The following is a 20,663-nucleotide window of genomic DNA, read 5'->3' on the forward strand; positions in this document are numbered from 1 at the left end:
CAAGAAAATTATATTGTGCCAGGCACTGTGCTCCTGGGTGGGCATATTTTTTTTAAAGTGTGGGAAATAACTATAGCACAGAAAGTAAATAAGGTTATAGAAGCCAAGGTCGGTTGCCATGGGAATACCAAGGTGGTATTCATTCTTGTTCCTTGGGTAAGTGGTCAGCCTTGACCCAAGTCCTTAAGGATGTGGTGAGTTTTTCTGCCATGGAAGGGAGGCTGCTTTGGGCAAAAAGGCCCAGATGTCCAATGGTATCTAGAGAGGAGGGGACGAGATGGGACGAGATGAACAGGATGAGGTGGAGAGCCGGGGAAGACCAAGCATGGAACACCTGTTGACAAGGGACATTTGTGAACGTGAACTGTCAGTACTTCAGGTAGCACGGGTCCACCCGTGTTCTGCTGTGGTCAGGTCACATCTGGGTATCTCATTCTCATTGGGCTCTCAACCGGTGAGAACACATTCGGAGAGTCCTTCCCATCAGCCTGCTTTCTTGACCTTTCCAGGTCTGTATAACCTTCTCCCTGTCTTCATAGAAACTAGAGTCCTATTTGGAGTGTCTTACACATTCTCTGATGCTTAGACTCCCAAACCAGTCTGTTCTTCTCAGTATCAAATCGTCCTTTTCCCAGCGCAGTTATAAAGCTGAAGCTTGACTTGGCATAGAGGGATGATGATTCTGCTTAAAGGGGGAAAGGGGAGAATGAGATCATGAACCAAATGAGGCATCTCACCCATGCAGCTTCGTTGCATCTCAGATCTCAGGAAGAGGGACATTTAAATGCCCAACATCCTACAACAGAACCGACACATTCTGAAAAGGATGTTAGCAATTTTGTCAGGATTCCCCCAAACATGACACCATGAATTTGATGTTAAGCCAATCCTTCAGACTGGTAAGGATCTCTCTGTGATAGCTTTACTTAAGTAGAAGCCTTGAAGGAAGGGTGGATACTGTGAACGGCCACTGTCCTGTCTCCTTCTCTGCTGCTGCTCAGCATCTAGCACATACCAAGGGGCTCAGTCAGTCATTTCTAAATATTCTGTTCTTTTCTGTGTCTCAAGAAATGATAGCAGGGAGTTCCCTTCATGGCTCAGCAGTTAACGAACTCAACTAGGATCCATGAGGATGCGGATTCGATCCCTGGCCTCCCTCAGTGGGTTAAGGATCTATTGCCATGAACTGTGGTGTAGGTTGCAGACACGGCTTGGATCCTGCATTGTTATAGCTGTGATGTAGGCAGGCAGCTACAGCTCCGATTCAACCCCTAGCCTGGGAACTTAAAAATATATGCCTCAGAAAGCAAAAAAAAAAAAAAAAAAAAATAGCAGTGCTGCTTGAAATAGACAATCTGCAAACCATTTATCAGCCCACAGCCTCTAACGGACTTTACAAGGGATAGAAGTCCTAGGTCATTGCCTTCATCAAGAAAGTGGGAATAAAACATCAGGATCAGGGGACAGTCGTTTCCATTCCACAGGCTTTTTATCCAATTGCAGCCCAGTGGACCTCAATCACCAGGACCCACTTGGAGGCCCCCTTGTTTAGACTCTGAGGCTCTTTGCACTTTGTCTGGAGTTGGAATCCTTGTATGAGCTCTTGAGTCCATGTGCTCATAAGTGCTGTTCAGCTGTCAGTGGGAATTGTGATAAGGGAGCAGAAAAGCCACTGACTGCTTTGGGGGACTCAGTCTGCAGCTGATTCTGGGCTGGTCTCATGACTAAGGCCAAGGAGTTCCTCCATGACTTTGCAGAGTTCCTTCATTACCAGCCACGCCGGAAACGTGGACACCCAAATCCAGTGGGGAGGAGTTCCCGGATGGCCTAGTGGTTAAGAATCCACTGTCATGGCTTGGCTTGGGTTTGATCCCTGGCCCGGGAACTTCTGTATGCCTCAGGCGAAAGCAACTCAGCAGGAGCTGCTCCAGCCCCTGCCCCAGACTCAGTCCCCTCTATCTGCACATCTGTCCGCCACTGCCCTTTCTTGGCCGCGACTGCAGCATTTAGACCTTTAGCCTACCATTAGCTCCCAGGGAGCCTGGAAGAAATTGGTCCTCTCACCTGTTTAACATGCTTCTGCCCGAGACTCTCTTTCTACCTTTTAATTACTCAAGAAGCCCTCACACTGTCATTCAACATATATACATACATATATACATATACACATATACATATATATACATATATACATACATATACACATATACATATATATACATATATACATATATACATATACATATATATACACACATATATACATATACATATATATATATACACATATATATATATATATCTTATCTTTTTAGGGAGCACCTGCAGCATATGGAGGTTCCCAGGCAGGGGTCAAATCGGAGCTGGAGCCGCCAGCCTACACCACAGCCACAGCAACACCAGATCCAAGCCACATCTACCACCTACACCACATCTCACAGCAACGCTGGATCCTTAACCCTCTGAGTGAGGCCAGGGATCAAGTCTGTATCCTCATGGATGCGAGTCAGATTCATTTCTGCTGAGTCAATGGTGATATATTTTTAAATCGAGGTAGAATTTATGTCGCATAAAATGTGCATAGGAGATCCTGTCGTGACTAAGCAGTAGCAAACCTGACTAGTATCCACGAGGATTCGGGTTCCATCCCTGGCCTTGCTCAGTGGGTTAAGGATCCGTTGCCGTGAACTGTGGTGTAGGTCCCAGAGGCGGCTTAGATCCCACATTGCTGTAGCTGTGGTGTAAGCCAGCAGCTGCAGCTCCAATTCCATCCACAGCCTGGGAACTTCCATATGCTGCAGGTGTGGCCCTAAAAAAAAATAAAAGAAAATGTACATAGTATTTTAAGTACTCAGGTTGATGAGTTGGGGGAAAGGTAGAACCATTACCCCAGTCAAGAGAAGGTGGCCGTCACCACTGGGCCTCTGTCCTCCAGCACTGATCCTTGACTTTGGAAGGACCCTAATCAGCTCCCCTAGCCTGGCAATATCCTATATTCAACTCATTATGTTTGTATGAAACTAATCCTTCCCACTGTTACTTTTTGAACCTTAATTAGTAAAGCTTTAATTATTAAAAATAGTTAAACATAATGTTAAGGGGCACTGCATAAAATAAAAGCATCCATGCCAGACTTCAAAAATAAAAGGAGGAGTTCCCATCATGGCTCATCGGAAACGAATCTGACTAGCATCCATGAGGACACAGGTTCGATCCCCAGCCTCGCTCAGTGGGTTAAGGATCCAATAGTGCCATGAGCTGTGGTGTAGGTCACAGATGTGGCTCAGATCTTTCATTGCTGTGGCTGTGGTGTAGGCCGACAGCTACAGCTCCGATTAGACCTCTAGCCTGGGAACCTCCACAGGCTCCAGGTGTGGCGTTAGAAAGATGAAAAATAAAATAAATAAATAAATAAATAAAACTATCCAAGAATTCCCCTGTGGCACAGTGGTTTAAGGATCCATCATTGTCAGTGCAACAGCTCAGGTTGTTGCTGTGGCTTGGGTTTTATCCCTGGCCCTGAACTTCCACATGTTTCAGGGGTGATCCAAAAAAAAGAATATCACCAGGTATGATTCTTTTTTTCCCATGTTTAAAACACTCACCTGATATTATTAAATTTCTAAAACAATGCCCCCTGGACCCCAGAAAGAAATTTTGTACCTTTTTTTTTAAGGCCACACCCACGGCATATGGAGGTTCCCAGGCTAGGGATCCAATCAGAGCTGTAGCCACTTGCCTACGCCACAGCCACAGCAATGCAGGATCCAAGCCACATCTGTGACCTACACCACAGCTCATGGCAATGCTGGTTCCCCAACCCACTGAGCGAGGCCTGGGATCGAACCCGCATCCCCATGGATACTAGTCGGATACCCCTGAGCCATGACAGTAACTCCTCCACATATTTATTAATTTTGGCTGCAAATGACAGAACCCAACTCAAACAAAATTAGGAAAAAAGAGTATATTCTACTTGCAATGGAAATAACTATCTCTGAAGATAGTTCTAGGCTTTAGCCAAGGAGAGATTGAGGGGTTCCAGCAATATACCCAAAGTCATACTCATTTTCTATCTTTTTAATACTGTATTTTTCCCATGTACATATGATATCTCTCTATTTTTTGAGATATTCTTTTGAAATGATGTGTCTTGTCATCTGAGTCTGGACCTCCCCTAAGAACCCCTGCAGTGCTTGTGGTAGAAAACTTGGCCCTAGACTTCCATTGTGTTCCATAGTTTTGGGGTGCCTGGGAATTAGCCAGATCAGTCTGTACTTCCATCTACCACTTGAGAAGCGTCCAAGGCATGCTTTTAATCAGAAGGAAGAGATTGGGGATGGCTCTTTGATATCAAGTGGTTGGGAAAGCCTCTCTGACAATCGTTGAGCAGAGACCTACGTAAAGGGGGCAGCAAGGCATGTGTCCATGGAGGTGACGGGTCCAGGAGGAGCAGCCCCTGCAAAGGCCGCAGTGGACATCCATCAGGTGTGGGGCGTTTGAGGACACCCCTAGTCACCAGTAGGGCAGGAGCATGGTAGGGGGTGGAGTAACAGGGTGACAGTGGGAGGTTTGTGGGGTGAGGTGGGCAGATCAGGAGGGACCTACTGCTCATCAGGAGTTCCTTGGGTTTAGCTCTCAATGGTGTATGGAGCCATCTAAGGGTTTCAAAGAAAGGAGTTCCCATCGTGGCTCAGTGGCTAATGAACCCGAGCTTTAGAGGTACAGGTGCTGAGGAGGAATCGACAAGGAAGGGGATGAGTGAAAGAGAAGGCAGGTGAAGGGGTGACCACCTGTATCCAGTGCTGCCGTGGATACGTTGGAGGTGGGACGAGAAGCAGCCACATTGTGTGACACAGAGCAGACCGAGGGATCAGGACAGCCTTGTGGACAATAAGTGTTTCATGAAATTTAGGTCTCTCTCCACCTGCCCCACTTCTTTTTCTGGATTCGGTGACAGAAAACCTCATCCCATTGAGCGCCTCAGCCAAACTCAAGGGTCCTGAAAGACTTGCTGAAATGCTGTTCCGAGGCCCTCCTGCTCTGAATTAAGATGAATTCCCAGTGAGCCTGGACCCACTCTCCTTGCAGTCACTGGAGTAGCCTCCGACCTGGGGCTCTATCTGTATCATCTCTTTAAAACGTGGCACCCGGAGTTCTCGTTGTGGCTCTGTGGGTTAGGAATCTCACTAATATCCATGAGGATACGGGTTTGATCCCTGGCCCTGGTCAGTGGGTCCAGCATTGCCATGAGCTGTGGTATTAGGTCGTAGATGTGGCTTGAATCTAGTGTTTGCTGTGGCTGTGGTGTAGGCTGGCGGCTACAGCTCCGATTCAGCCCCTAGCCTGGGAACCTCCACATGCTGTGGGTGCAGTCCTAAAAAAGAAAAAAGTGACATCAGTAACTCACAGAGGTGGTCATTGAGAGGAAAGGCCAGGAGGAGACCCACATTGACAAGGGTCTCTACGTGATGCCTTCCCATTCGTTTATTTCTCATCACCTATATTTGTAATTATTGTATGTGAAATATCAAAATTTGAATATCCACCATTGTGGTAGTGGTTATTTGGCTTTTTGGCTAGTGGCCCATCTAAGTTGTGATGGATCAGTGGGTCCCAGCCAAGGCCCTCTGGGTCTAGATGTGATTTTCATTTTACAGATGCTGATTTTGACATATTCTTAAACAAGCCCCTGATCATTTTGTTTTCTTTTGTTTGTCTTCATTTCTTTTTTGTTTTTTATTTTATTCTTCTGGTTTTATTGGGATATAATGGACATACAGCACTTTGTATGTTTCAGGGGTACAGCATCATGCTTTGAATTATATCGTGAAATGATGACCACAATAAGTTTAATCAACATTCATCTCATATGGATACAAAATTGGAGAAATAGAAAAAAGTATTTTTAACCTTGTATGTCAGCTATAATTAAAAAAAGATTTAAGTTAAATAAATTAACCTTCACCAAAACCAAAAAACAAAAAACAAAAAAAAAAAAAGGAAAAGGTATTTCTTCCTCGTGATGAGAACACTTGGGATTTGCTCTCTTAACTCTTTTTTTTTTTTGTCTTTTCTAGGACTGCACCCGCAGCATATATGTAGGGTCCCAGGCTAGGGGTCTAATCGGAGTTGTAGCCGCCAGCCTACCCCAGAGCCACAGCAACGTGGCATCCAAGCTGCATCTGTGACCTACACCACAGCTCACAGCAACGTCGGATCCTTAACCCACTGAGCAAGGCCAGGGATCGAACCCGCAACCTCATGGTTCCTGGTCAGATTCATTAACAACTGAGCCACGACAGGAACTCCTAACTCTTATGTAGACCATACAGCAATGTTAATTATATTCACCAGGTTGTACATTACATCTGTAGACCTTATTTATCTTGTAACTGGCCTGATAATTTTTGAGGGTGATGTTGACCCAAGTTTTTTTTTTTTTTTTTAGGGCAGCACTCTGACATATGGGAGTTCCTAGGCTAGGGGTCGGATCAGAGCCTCAGCTGCCGACCTACACCATAGCCACAGCAACTCAGGATCTGAGCTGTATATGCAACGTACGCCACAGCTCATGGCAATGCCAGATCTGGGGATTGAACCTGCATCCTCATGGATCCTAGTTGGATTCATTTCTGCTGAGTTACAGTGGAAACTCTAACTCAAGTTTTATTCTGATTAATGAAGGTTATATTCAGAAAGTTAGACAGCATATGACACAGTTTACAAAGCACTCTATTGTATAGAAAGCATTTGAGCCTTAAAATAACTCTGTGATGTAGGCATATGATTTTAAAAAAAAAACATAAAAAAAGTATCTGTTACTCTCTCCTCGCCTATATCCTGACCTTCTTTGTTGCCTCCTTTCTTTGCTGCACATGATAACGCTGAATTATTCTTATGTTTAAGTGTTGAGATTAGACTCTTTATTATTAGAACTAAAAATGGCTCCCATACATGTGAATTTTTAATGTACCATGGGCTAAATTGCTATAATGCTGGAGACAGGTTTGGGTGTAGAAAGACTGAAGAAACATAAGTTCATGCCTAATGGTGACAGGTTTCAGTGGTCACAGCAAAAGGCACATTAGTGGTGACCCATAGATTCTTGCCTGTGAGCTTGAATCAAAACTCAAAATGATTATTTTTTAATTTTTAAAAATGATTTTATAGGAGTTCCCTGGTGGCCTAGTGATTAAGGATCTGGCATTGTCATTGCTGTGGCTCGGGTTGCTGCTGTGGCACAAGTTCAGGTCCTGGCCCAGGAACTTCCGCATGCTGTGGGTGCAGCCAAGAAAAATGAATTTAGAAAATTAAGAGAATTGTATTTTGTCCTGTACTTTTGGAAAGGACTCTGATCCAAAATGTGTTTCAAGCTGACATTGACAGTGTCTTACAGGCAGGTTGGTAAGGTTTTGAGCTGGTAAATATTTTAATTAGCATGGAGAATTTCCATGCTTTCTTCCCACATCATGAGAGGGGACAGGCCAGTGGCTTCAGTACCTTTCCTGTGTCTTGCTTTACATAGTTACTGCAAGGTTTTCCTTGCCTATGATTTTTTAATAAAATATGTCAGCCTGGCATTATTATTTTGTTGTAGTCAACCTTGCACTACATTTGATTAGGCGTTGAGGAATGAGTGTGTACATCATATATTCTCTTGCCTAGCTCACTGTAAGTCCTTTAACAGCTGCCATGATGCCTCATTCACCTTTGCTACTTGTTAAGAGCCCAATTTAGTGCTTTATGCATAGTTGAAACTCAGCAAACATTTATTGATCGGCCTTGCATTAGTAATTGGTAACTCAGGTTGGCTGTGTTATTCAGAGGAAAATGTAAACTAGCAATTAAAGATATGATCTTATTGGAGTTCCCATTGTGGCTCAGCGAGTTAAGGACCTGACATTGTCTCCGTGAGGATGCAGGTTTGATCCTTGGCCTCACTCAGTGGGTTAAGGATCTGGCATGGCCACAAGCCGTGGCATAGACCTCAGCTATAGCTCCTATTTGACCCTAGCCTGGGACTTCCCAGGTGCAGCCTTAAAAAGAAAAAAATATATATATGATTTTTTTTAATTTGTTGCTTTTTTTTTTTTTTTTTTTTTTTTTGTCTTTTTGCCTTTTCTAGGGACACTCCCACGGCACATGGAGGTTCCCGGGCTAGGGATCTAATCGGAGCTATCGCTGCTGGCCTACGCCAGAACCACAGCAATGGGGGATCCAAGCCACGCCTGCGACCTACACCACAGCTCACGGCAATGCCGGATCCTTAGCCCAATGAGTGAGGCCAGGGATCAAACCCGCAACCTCATCGTTCCTAGTTGGATTTGTTAACCACTGCGCCACGACTGGAACTCCCTGTTGCTTTTTTTGATATATATTGTTTTGCACAGACACTACTTTTATATTTGGCTATTTACCAGGGTACCTTAACAGAACTTATAGCAATAAATTAACTTATATTTTTAATGCAACTTCTTTCAAGAGAATTGTCTGGTATTTGTAGGCAGAATGTGACTATAACAGACTGTTGATACTTTCAGATGACCAAAAAATACTTTATTTTGGTGACTTCAGATATATTTATTCTGTCTCTTGATTTTCAGTAATGAACCCAACATCCTGAGAATTCTATGAACTGAATAGGAACCCCATGGCAAAGCATGCTTAGACATTAGCAAAAGCCAGGATTTTTCTTTCCGTAACAGAAATCAGCCTTGAGGGGAGTTCCCATTGTGGCTCAGTGGGCCAAGGACCTGACATTGTCTCTGTGAGGATGCAGGTTTGATCCCTGAGCTTGCTTAGTGGGTTAAGTACCCAGTGTGGCTGTGGTGTAGGTCACCACTGAAGCTCAGATTCAAGCCCTAGTCCAGGAACTTCCACATGCCACAGGTGCAGCCATAAAAAGAAAAAAAAAAATCAGCCTTCAGGGTTTTAAGGTATAACAATTCAGTCTTGGAGCTCCCGCCATGGCGCAATGGGCTTGGCAGTATCTTGGGAGCATTGGGATGTGGGTTCAATCCCTGGCCTTGCTCAGTGGGTTAAGGATCTGGCATTGCTGCAGCCACAGCTTGGTTCCTGACTGTGACTCGGATCTGATCCCTGGCCTGGGAGCTCCATATACCACAGGGTGGCCAAAAAATTTTTAAAAATGAAGTCTGTGTGTATAGCAGCAACATCATAGACATCAAACTAAAGTTTTGTTTTTTGTACACAATAGTCCCGGGAAACCCACATATGAGTGGTTTCTCCAGAAAGATTCCGAAGGGGACACACCTTCTCTTATCAACTGGCCTTCCAGGTACCTCCCAAGCTGCACCTCCCCCTCGGCTGACTTGCACCAAAACTAACCCTTCTTGGCCTCCTTTTTAGTAGCAGGGCTCTTGGAAGCCACGTGTTCACAGGGGCCACTGCAAGTTACTTTTTGAACAGTTTTGCTTTTCTCCTGCTGCTGCCCTAACCCCTGCTAATAGTATTTACCTTCGCTTCTCTTTGTGAAAGCCTCTTGTCTGCACCCCTTTCCTCCTTTCTCGCCACCCACGTGCTGCCTGCAGGGGGCAGTAGCGAGGAGGTAACAGCATCTCTGCGGGGGCTCTCCTGACTCAGGGGAACCAGCTAGCATCCTAGGTTGCCGGTTTCCCAACCCGCTGTTCACGTGTCACAGCTCCGTGTAGGGCACGTGGTTTTAAAAGCAGGCAAAACCCCTTATCGGGTTCATTTTTAAGGTTGGGGGCAGGGAGAGGCGGAAAGAGTAAGAATGAATAAGTCATTGGCAGGACAAAGCACCCATATATTGAGTTTCTAACGGTCACTTTGTTCTTGGCTGAGGACAACATTCAGATTGTCTCTGATGAGAAGGACACATTCCACAGGAGAACTTGAACCACATTTCAGCTGCCTTTTGATTAGCAAAGCTTATAAATATGAAAACCTCCAACACTGGCTAGCCGCTGGGAAAAATAACAACTCAGAATGCTTTTTATCCCTGGAATTGTTCATAGTAACTGCCTTTTCTGTGTCCTTCATTTTTCTTTGATAAAATATACGTAGCTATCCTGCATCTTATGTTTAAAAAAAACCATGGAGGTGTTTTATATCAAACTTTGCAGGGGGTCTTTGTCCTTTAAGGAAATAGTCCCTTCCAAAAAAGTGAATCTCAGGAGCAATTATTTTTGTTGACTAATCTTATGTAAATGAAGGTTTTACATTCCCCAAGAAAGCACTTTTCCCACTTCAAAAGCATTCTGTATTTTTTAAAGATCATCTCCCATCAGTAATCCATTTTTCAGCAGTTTGAATGGTTTCACCTTCTTCACTAGGTGATACTTTTTAAAAAGTAAAAATAATAATGAGTTTGCACCACTGAACCTTACTCTTTGCTAAGCTCTAAACCCTGTGCCTTGCCAACATCACCCAGTCCATCTTGCCACAATTACTTCCATTTGAAAGGTAAAGCAGCTGAGGCAGGTAGGTTACCTGAGACCACACAGCTCCAACTGGCCAAGTCAGGCTTTAAAAAGAGGTCTCCTGGGACCCACAGCTGGAGCTCCTGGCCAATTTGCTTCTGCAGTAATAAGAAAAGGTCAGAGTTCCTGTCGTGGCTCAGCATTTAATGAACCCGACTAGCATCCATGAGGATGTAGGTTTGATCCCTGGCCTTGCTCAGTGGGTTAAGGACCTGGCATTGCCATGAACTGTGGTGTAGGTCACAAACTCAGCTTGGATCCTGAGTTGCTGTGGCTGCGGATGTGGTGTCGGCCTAGGAACCTCCATATGCTGTGAGTGTGGCCCCAAAAAGACAGAAAAGAAAAAGGAAAGTTCAGTTGCTTTGATGATGGATTTCAGTTTTGCTCTCAGATAGATAGTTCTAGAAACAACCAAGAGCCCTGTCTTTTTAGATGAGTTTTTCCCTGAGGGCCTAATGGCAGTTCCAGAGGGGAGAAAATAATTCAGCACATTAACCTTTCAACAGAGATCTTTCCACTAACATTCTTCTTAGTGCTTGACTTGTGAGAAGTGATGTCTTAACTGGTCACACGTTTTCTGAATGAATGGAGCCTGCATGGCATGAAAAAGCTTGTGACCATTTCGTTGAATGCTTGAAAAGGGGTGATCCTTTGTAGTATCTTGAGCTCAAGAAAAAATAACAATAATCGCGAATGTTCTGCTATTTCCAGGAGACAGTGAAATTACATTTGGTCTATAAACAGCATCCCTGCCTGGAAACGACCCCCCAACACCCACCCCAGTCCATAGAAGAGGCCATATATGTGGAACGCTTACTGATTCAGAGCCACCCTTATGCATAGGGGTGGTGCATATTAATGAAGTCCTCTGTGGCTTCTGAATATTCATTTAGTCGGAAGGCATCTGTTCCAGGGTAGCATGTGAACCCTCTTAGCTTTACAGCAGACAGAGTGACTTCGGCCTCACTTACATGGATAATGTGTGTGCATTTGGAATCTCAGAGTCCTTTCTCTGGCAAGTGCCAGTGGTTTCGGACCCTGACGGCCCCCCCCTTCCCCCTCCCCCCCTCCAAAATGCTTTTCCGTTCTCTGAGCATCTCTGATCTGCACACCCGTGCTCTCTTCCCCTTTAAGCAGTTATTCCACTCGGCCACTTAAAACCCTTTTCTTTCTTAAAGAGTTAAAGTTAGAGAAAAATTGGTGAGAGAGGAGAGCGCTCGGAGCAGCCCCGAACTGGCCTCGGAGTCCCTAACTCAGAGGAGACACCAGCCAGCACCAGGCCATCCGCTGGCCTTTCAGTCGGAAAACTCCGCCTTCGAGAGGGTCTCGGGCAGGGTGGCCGGCTCGGCCCGACAGCCCATCCGAGGCTACGTCCAGCCGGCCGATACCATTCACACCATCACGCTGGTGACGTCGGACACCCCCGCACACATCCCTGAGTCCGGCTGGGTGGGGCCAGCCGCTCGTGATGTCACAGAACCTCCCGCCTCGAAGGTTCTAGAAGGCGAGCAGAGCGTTACCGCAGCTCTCCATATCAGTGAATCAAAAGGAGAAGAAGAGGTGCCCTTTTCGGAAGGTCTCAAGAAAGGTGGGAAAACGCTTGTAGCTTTGGAGGATCATGGCCTCGGGAGAAGCCGGGAGGACCGGCCTGGAGCCGGGGACATGAATGAACCAATGAGAAGCACCGTCACCTTGGAAACGCGGAACGAACCAGAAAGCCTGGTCCGCCCACCTCCCGCTCAGCACTCGCCACCGCCGCCGCCGGAGAGGACCGGTAGGAGCGAGATGGTGGTGTACGTGCAGAGCGAGTCTGGACCCCAAGGTCCCAAGAAGGAGGCGCCCACCAGGAAGCACAAGGTCCTCACCCGCTCCCTGTCTGACTACACGGGCCCCCCTCAGCTTCAGGCCCTGAAGGCCAAGGCCGTGGTGTCCAAGCCAGACCCAGAGCCGCAGAGGTCCAAGGCTGAGCTGGAGATGGGCCAGCTAGACACCAAGGTCTCTGTCGCCCAGCTGCGTAACGCCTTCTTGGAGTCAGCCAGTGCCAGCAAGAAACCTGAACTGTAGGTGATATTGAACGTGTCCCTCCCCTTGTATCACTTGCACGTCCTTGGCAGAGTTACTGAGTTATTCACTCGTCGTCGTCGTGTGTGGTGTCCTGCTTCAAGTCTAATAGCTTAGCTCACCAGTGTGTACAGGGCAGACCCTACAGACATGGCTCCATGACTACCACTCTGCTTCGCCTACTAATGGGGAGCTCTGGAGTGTGGGGTTTCTGGAATGTTCCACCTCCCGGCCTGCATGGGAGAGGCATGTGTTGGGGTTGGGCGGTGTCCATGCCTTGACCCGCTGAGATGCCTAAACCTTTGCTTTATTCCTTCTCTCTGACCCCGCCCCATCTCCCTTCTGTCTACTTTCTCCCCACCGTCCTAAAAGCCATCCCCGGGTTGAGAGGTCAAGCAAAGGAGTTGGCTTGCCTACCGGTGTGGAGCGGGAGAGAGGGCCCCGGAAACCGAGACGCTATTTCTCTCCTGGTGAAAGTAGAAAGACTTCTGAGAGATTTAGAACCCAGCCCATAACCTCAGCAGAACGAAAGGAGACGGATAGGTAGGCACGTGTCTGTGAAGTTTGTGAGTCCAGGAGCTTAAATCCTACCGGATGTCCACCCCAGGGGCTGTCCTGATGCGGTTTCAGTGGGATGTGATGATTCCATAATTCCGTCTATGCAACAAGGAGATAACGTTACTTGGCTCTTAGAAATGTGTTTATTTAAAGATTCGTGAAAATATCACGGTACAGTGTTTTTTTCATTTTGTGGGAGTATCGTTGACTTAACGGTGTTGTATTAGTTTCAGGTTTACAGCAGTGAATCACTTATCCGTATACATATATCCCTTCTTTTTTTCCCCACCCTACGGTTTCAGATCGCACTCAGATGGTAAGGAGTGAGCAGCATTGTTCATTTAATGTTCTTAAATTCTTATGCTCCTGTTAAATTAGAATCTGGACTGACTGTCCACCAGATTTTACAGTGAAAATCATTTTAAGGGCTTTTATGTTCATTCTATCACTGTTTGTGCGTTTTTATTGTGTCATAGGCTAATGCATAAAAATGAAGGGGTTCGTCCATTATTATCAGTTGTGTTTAATAAGTCAAACTTATTGATAAGTCCTGGTGTGTCTTGAGGTGAACACCTGGCTGGGCTGTGTGCACACATACCCCACAGAGTCCGTCATTGCTGTGTGTCGTGCATATTCACAACTAGAATCGCCACCAGGAGGATATTCTTTAAGAGGCTTTAATTGCACTTTTATTTTTACTTTTCATGTGATGCTTTCCTTGGGTCTTCCACTCCCACCAGCTCACGGTTTGTTATTTTTTTGCTAATGTCTTTCCTAGGTCGACGTCACATTCAGAAATGCCAGCTGCGGAGGGCAAGTATCTCTTTGTCTTTTTCGTCTTTATCTTCCACCCAGATTAAATTTAGATAATCAGATGTTTGCTTTTGGAGAGAATGAGATTATGGAAGCTATTGCTTTCTTTTCTGCAGGTTTCCTCCCGTGAATATAATTAAAACTAGTTGAGATTTTTGCAGAGCTTTCCCTTATTTTTGAGAGTTAGAGAGCTGTGAAGTGACCCGTATCAATGCAGCTGATTTGAATCAAAGAAGCAGGTTTTTCTTGTTACTTTCTTGTTACTGTTTAACAATGAAGAAAAGCAATTCCTTCTGCAAAATCTATTCCTAATTCTATAATATCTATTCTTAAGTCAGATGTTATAATAGAAAATTACTGTCCAGACAAGACTGTAATTTTTTTTGGTTAATTGCAATTTAAATGATTTTCACTGAGCAGAAGAATGGGTTCCCTTACCAAGAGGAGCAAATCGTCTATTGTTATTGTTAATATATCTCTTATAGTCAGAGAATTTCCAGGTCAGCCTTGGGAGACTTTTCAGGGACTTTCCCTCTGTTTTCTAATGATGTTCAGTTTTTTTGTGTGACTTTTGACAGATGAAGAAAAGGTCGATGAGCGAGCCAGGCTGAGTGTTGCTGCAAAGAGACTGCTTTTCAGGGTAAGATGTGCTGATGGCCTTGGGAGAAGCCATCATCTCTTGCAGGTGGCCCGAAAGTCAGCCTGCTTCCTGTACCAATCCTGAGGCCGGCCCACCTGTGCTTCTCTCCTGGGGTGTGGCTGGTGTGTGCACTGCTGATGGTGCTGCCTCTTGGGGTCCTTCTCCCATGGGGCCTGCAGGGGCCTGTTCTGCTGCCCCAGCCCCCTTTCCTCCAATTTATCAGGGTTCTACACTCTTTTCAATCTTAGGAAATGGAAAAATCATTTGATGAGAAAAATGTCCCAAAGCGCCGCTCTAGGAACGCGGCTGTGGAGCAAAGGCTGCGGCGTCTGCAGGACCGATCCCACACCCAGCCCGTCACCACCGAAGAAGTGGTCATCGCAGCCACGTAAGTCTCCCCCGGGGCCTCTGGGCCTTGGCCGGAAGGTGGTCTTCTTAAAAAAAGATGTAAAGACTTTTGAATTAAAATGAGGCAATTGGAAGATGGTTCAATTAGCAGCCACCAAGAAGTAGATGTTTAGGGATTTTCCTTGCTCTGGTATCTCTGAACTTTGTAATGCTGTGTGTTCCCTATTATAATTACTAGAAAAACATGAAGAGAAATTTTATGTATTTTTTTGTCTGTGCGTTTTTTAAAAAATCTTTACAATGGAACATTTAAAACAAAAGAGTAGACAGGTTAATATCATGAGCCCCCGTGTCCTCATGACCCAATTTCAACAGCCAACAACCCTGGCCCATCTTGCTCAACCCGTATCCCTACCCATGTACCATTTCCTGCTGCAGCATTTTCAAGCAAACCCCAGATATCATTCCATCTGTAACTATTTGAGTCCCTATCTCAAAAAGATAAGGGTTCTCTTGATTTGTTTTTAAATAATCACCACGAATTTTTTTTAAAAGTTCATTGGACAATTGGTAACTTTCCCAATGATGGGAAGTAGGTTTTGAGTGGCAGGTTCCAATATATTCAGAATGAGTTTCCCAAAGCAGTTCGTTCAGAGGTCATTGCTTCCATTAAGTGAAAACTTTCATTTAAAAAAAAAAATTGTTTTCCCCTGGACACACATACACACACCCTGAAAAAAATGAAGTTCATCTCATTCAGGGCATCAACCACCTGCACCTGCAAACCTGCTGGTAACTCAGCTGCCTTCACTTCTTTCTCTGTGTATTTGTGGCTAAGTACATCTCGTATTCATTAGAAACTCTTCTCAAATCAGTTTTTTTTTTTTTTTAAATAGTTGAGTAGTACTTGTGTAAAGTGAGAAGCAACTACCCCTGGGAGCAAAATAGTAAATATAAGCAAAAATTATCCCTTTGACAGAATTGTTGAATGTACTTGGATGTGCTTATAGGTTATATAAGGACCCTGATCCTCTTAAAAAAAGAAAGAAAAAAAAAAAGAAGAAGTAGCTAAGAACAATATCCTAAAACATCTACAGGTTTGCTGGTGGTTATTATTAGCTTTTTTTTTTTTTTAAACCAGAACACTTATTCTAAATATTCTAAATCCTTTCCAAGCTCTAAAAACTTCTTATTCCATTTGCTTTGAGTAGCCTGTCTCTTATTTCCTAAATTGGTAATGGCTTTTCCAGTTCTTTTGTGAGTTTCCTAAAGTAATTAGCAGATGATTTTGTTCCAATATTTTGGGATTTAATGGTTCTATATTGAAGACTATGCTTTCCTTTAATGCTTCTTTTCTTCTCTCTCCTTATGAATGTTCCATCTTTGGCAATTGCTTTTAAAGTGAACCTCTCCCTGCTTCGCGCTCTGTGGCCACCCACCCTGTAATGACAAGACATCCTAGTCCCACTGTAGCTCAGAGTCCCGTGCAGCCGGCCAGGTACTGGACAGAAGTAGCTGCATGTCGCACTGAGAACAGAGGTGCCTCTTCCAATCTTGAATGTCTGTCGGTTGTTTGACAAACAAGTCAGCGCAAGGAGTTATTCCAGAGAACGTGTGGCATTTTTGCTTTGTCAAAGGACAAGACACGGGGGCCTTCACGTAGGCCCATGGATATGAGCATTCGTTTCATCCACCTGCTTTAATTGTGTCCAACGCAGATCACACTAACCCACTTACCCATTTGTTTTGGTTTTGGTTTTCATAACCGTGGTCATCCCTAAAAAAATGTCATTCTTCATCTAAAATACTAGCATTTGATTACTAGAAAAATAGGATGTTAACATTAGTGTTGAAATTCAGATAAAACTTGGTTGTTTTTTAAACATCCACAGAGACATGTTAAAAATAATCCTACCTGTTTCTAGTGGATTGAGAGAGAATGCTGTTATATTTGGGGATCCGATGACAATGACATATTTATAGTGTTTGATGTTTTAAATTGTCATGTTTTAAAATCCTGTCCTTAAGGCTTGTGTGTATCCCCTCTTTTTTACTGTAGTGGACCAAAACACAGAGGCTAAAAATAAGATTATAAGAAGTAAAATGACAGTATAGAAATAAAGCTGGCCTCGTCCAGAAGCAGGGCTGTCTCTGGGGAAGCAGCTGCCATCACTCCTAGTTCTTTGCTGGACCTCAGGAAAGCTGCCAAGGTTCAGGTCACCCTTTCTAGCTGGGTGTACCTGAGACACTGACACTGCTCTTTTGTCTGGGCCAACTTGGGAAGCACTGATTCCTTGGAGTCAGGGCAGAATAGACTTTTCACTGGATTCGAGAATTGAATTTGCCAGTGGCAGAAGGTATATTGTCTTAGACCTTCCAAGATGCACAGCAGCCAGGTGACTAGAAGCCTTCTCCTCTACCTGGATGTTAGAGGATTTACTCACATTTCCTTCAGTTTTCAAGTTAGGGATTTCAGATTCAAGTCTCTTTTAGAGAGCAGGTAGAGGAGTTCCTGTTGTGATGCAGGTTCGACCCCTAGCCTCGCTCAGTCAGTTAAGGATCCAGTGTTGCCATGAGCTGTGGTGTAGGTCACAGATGCAGCTCAGATCCTGCATTGCTGTGGCTGTGGTATAGCCAGGCAGCTATAGCTCTGATTCAACCCCTAGCCTGATAACTTCCATATGCCATGGGTGCAGCCCTTAAAAAAGAAAACAGGCAGAAACCTATAAGGGAAAATGCCAGATTGATATCGTGGAAGAATTTAAGATTAAACCAATTGTGCTTAGCAAGTAAAAATCAAAACCCTGCATTGTAGATAATATTGTTGATGGAATGATCATTATTTCTTAATTATTTGGAATATGAGGACCACCCTCTCAACCACACATTTAGATCAGATATCAAGCAGTTCCCCTTGTGGCTCAGTGGGCTAAGAACCCAACTAGTATCCATGAGGATATGGGTTCAATCCCTAGCCTTGCTCAGTGAAAGGATCCAGCATTGCCATGAGCTATAGTGTAGGTCACAGATGCAATCAGATCTCGCATTGAGATGTGATATAGCTGTGACATAGGCTGGTGGCTGCACCTCTGATTTGACCCCTAGCTCAGGAACTTCCCTGTGCTTAGGTGCATCCCTTAGATAGACAGATAGATAAATAGATCGATCAATTGATCAGCCGTAGGGAACGTCTGAGGACTCCCTTAGCCATATTTATTATTGATAGTAACAGTACAGCTTCCATAAGATAAGGTATACCCAAGCTGATTTTAGTTCCTTAAATAGGAAATTCAATTTTTAGAAGCGGTCCAGAGCTGAAAATCTACTCTTTGTGACATTGACAATGGGAGGGTCGCCAGCCAGCTCTTGGGGCCACTGTCTTGTGAACAGCCAAGCTGCTCCCCACACTTGTCTTAAATAAAGTTAGGAAAAAATAAGCCCTTTGTCAAACAGAAGTGGCACTTTGAAGAAAGTTATTAGACAGAATGAACAGTGGTGGGCTTTTGTTCATTTCCCTGTACATGGATGACCCCCCCCCTCCCCTTTCAGATTGCAGGCATCTGCTCACCAAAAGGCCTTAGCCAGAGACCAGGCAAACGAGGGCAATGATCTTGCTGACCAGGGTGAACCTGACTCCTCCACTCTGAGCTTAGCAGAGAAGTTGGCCTTGTTTAACAAACTGTCCCAGCCGGTCTCAAAAGCCATTTCGACGCGGAACAGATTGGACATGAGACAGAGGAGGATGAACGCTCGCTATCAAACCCAGCCGGTCACACTTGGAGAGGTGGAGCAGGTGGGTGTCTGGTGGTCCAGCTCTGCTTTGTACGTATGTTCTTAAAATACAGGGGCACAGTGTTCCTCTGAGGTTAGTGATGCAGTGAAGGGATCTCCCTGCAAACTGTGCTCTCTGCTGATGACTTGGTAATAACTTCATCCTTATGGGAATAACCGTGCCGAGGATGTGACTCTCCTCTTGTTCACATCACAGCTGAAATCACCTGGAGTTGCCTCCATTCTGGGGAGAAAACTAGGACGCACGACCTGCTTATCACCCAGATGATCCGATTAATGAGATGCAGTTATACAACTATGTCTAGGATTAATTTCTCACCAAGAGAAGCAAGATAACTGCCCCAAGTGCAGTGTGTCCTTCCTTGTCAATCTATATACTGGGATGCACATAAGCATTTGATATCTGTAGACTTTTTTTTTGGCCACACTCGCAGCATGCAGAAGTTTCCCCGGGCCCCAGGGATCAAACCCGCACCACAGCAGTAACCTGAGCCACCAGGAAATTCCATTTGTAAACTTTTTTTTTTTTTTTTTGTCTTTTTGCCTTTTCTAGGGCCGCTCCCATGGCATATGGAGGTTCCCAGGCTGGGTCGAATCAGAGCTGCAGCTGCCAGCCTACGCCAGGGCCACAGCAACGCAAGATCTGAGCCGCATCTGCAACCTACACCACAGCTCGTGGCACGCTGGATCCTTAACCCGCTGAGCAAGGCCAGGGATTGAACCTGCAACCTCATGGTTCCTAGTCAGATTCGTTAACCACTGCGCCACAATGGGAACTCCCATTTGTAAACTTCTTAATGGCCATTCTGACCGGTATGAGGTGGTACCTCATTGTAGTTTTGATTTGCCTTTCTCTCATAATTAGCGACAATGAACATCTTCTCATGTGCGGTGTTTTTAAATCAGCTTCTTCCTTTTGAACTGTGTCCTCCTAGGTGCAAAGTGGAAAACTCATCCCTTTCTCACCCACCGTGAACACATCCGTGTCCACCGTGGCACCTACCGCCACTGCAATGTACGCAGGGAGTCTTCGGACAAAGCCCCCAGTGGATGACAGCTCCGTGGCCACTGAGCAGAAGTTTCCTTCTTCACTAGAAAATTCAGACTCTCCCATCCGAAGCATCCTGAAATCCCAAGCCTGGCAGCCTGCAGCCGAGGGGAGTGGGAGCAGAGGAATGTTGAGAGAACTTGAAGAGACAGAGAACAAGGGAGTCTTGACAGGTGGAGACAGTGGTCAGGTTACAAAGTTCGGGTCTTTTGAAGAAGCAGAGCCGTCCTATCCCATCCTTCACAGAGTCCGGGAAGGCGACAGCCATAAAGAGCCCATGTATGCTGATCGCAGAAAGGGAAGCCTGGAGCTGGCTCATCCTCCCATTGCCCAGCCTGGTGATGAACTGAAGGAATTTTCCACTGCAAAAAGCCCTGCACAGGGCAGTGCTGACTGGAAGGACAGGCAGCTCTTTGAAGAGAAGGTAGACATAGAGAATGTCACAAAGAGGAAGTTTTCGCTGAGAGGTAACGTGTTCTTTAGTTTCTGCGTGATGGGTTGCATGCTTGTGTTAACTGAATTATAAAGGCAGTTGATTAAGTGGTAAGCCTTGATGGCAAGTCTAGTGCAAATCCTGCTCTCCCCAGACCTCTTTTCCTCTTGAATCTGACTTGTTCAGTAGGCTCATCAGTGTTTCTGCCATAAAAATACCTGCAGCGCTTTCATGCATCTTGAGAAAGGGTCTTTGATGACTTTGGTCCTGTGAATTCACATAACAGGCTTGGGAACTGCCCGTTATGTTGGCCCCTTTGATAAATGGAGGACCCCAGAGGTCCCGGGCTGGGAGAGGGCAGGGAATAAGGGCTTGAACCCAGTCTGTGGCTTTCAGGCTCTCTTTTATATATCCTTCATGGGCAGACTAGCAAGCTGTGCTGTGTGGGACTTTAATTCTTCCTGCATCTCTGTAAAATGATAGTGTGTACGCTAGGATTTGGTT

At 45.2% G+C, this 20,663-nt stretch overlaps 1 protein-coding gene across 50 annotated transcripts in view; it reads left to right on the forward strand.

Annotated features, from left to right (window-relative positions):
• Window positions 1–20,663, forward strand: part of SVIL (supervillin) — a 285,309-nt gene that overhangs the window by 190,901 nt on the left and 73,745 nt on the right. For 9 of the 50 annotated variants that reach the window (XM_021064753.2, XM_084980005.1, XM_021064767.2 and 6 more), the window contains 9 exons: window positions 9,221–9,301; window positions 11,645–12,526; window positions 12,900–13,070; window positions 13,864–13,898; window positions 14,477–14,538; window positions 14,787–14,926; window positions 16,289–16,384; window positions 18,436–18,679; window positions 19,614–20,193. In XM_021064753.2, the coding sequence (XP_020920412.1) occupies window positions 9,221–9,301; window positions 11,645–12,526; window positions 12,900–13,070; window positions 13,864–13,898; window positions 14,477–14,538; window positions 14,787–14,926; window positions 16,289–16,384; window positions 18,436–18,679; window positions 19,614–20,193 (2,291 nt within the window). The remainder of the gene's footprint in view (window positions 1–9,220; window positions 9,302–11,644; window positions 12,527–12,899; window positions 13,071–13,863; window positions 13,899–14,476; window positions 14,539–14,786; window positions 14,927–16,288; window positions 16,385–18,435; window positions 18,680–19,613; window positions 20,194–20,663) is intronic. The other 41 variants (XM_084980037.1, XM_021064781.2, XM_021064784.2 and 38 more) reach the window with 7 other exon arrangements.

The sequence above is a fragment of the Sus scrofa genome, chromosome 10 (genome assembly GCF_054392235.1).
Source record: "Sus scrofa isolate SSC_HxYL_T2T_F1_AM1 chromosome 10, Sscrofa_HxYL_maternal_Yorkshire_Landrace_v2.0, whole genome shotgun sequence".
In the NCBI taxonomy this organism is placed as follows: domain Eukaryota; kingdom Metazoa; phylum Chordata; class Mammalia; order Artiodactyla; family Suidae; genus Sus; species Sus scrofa.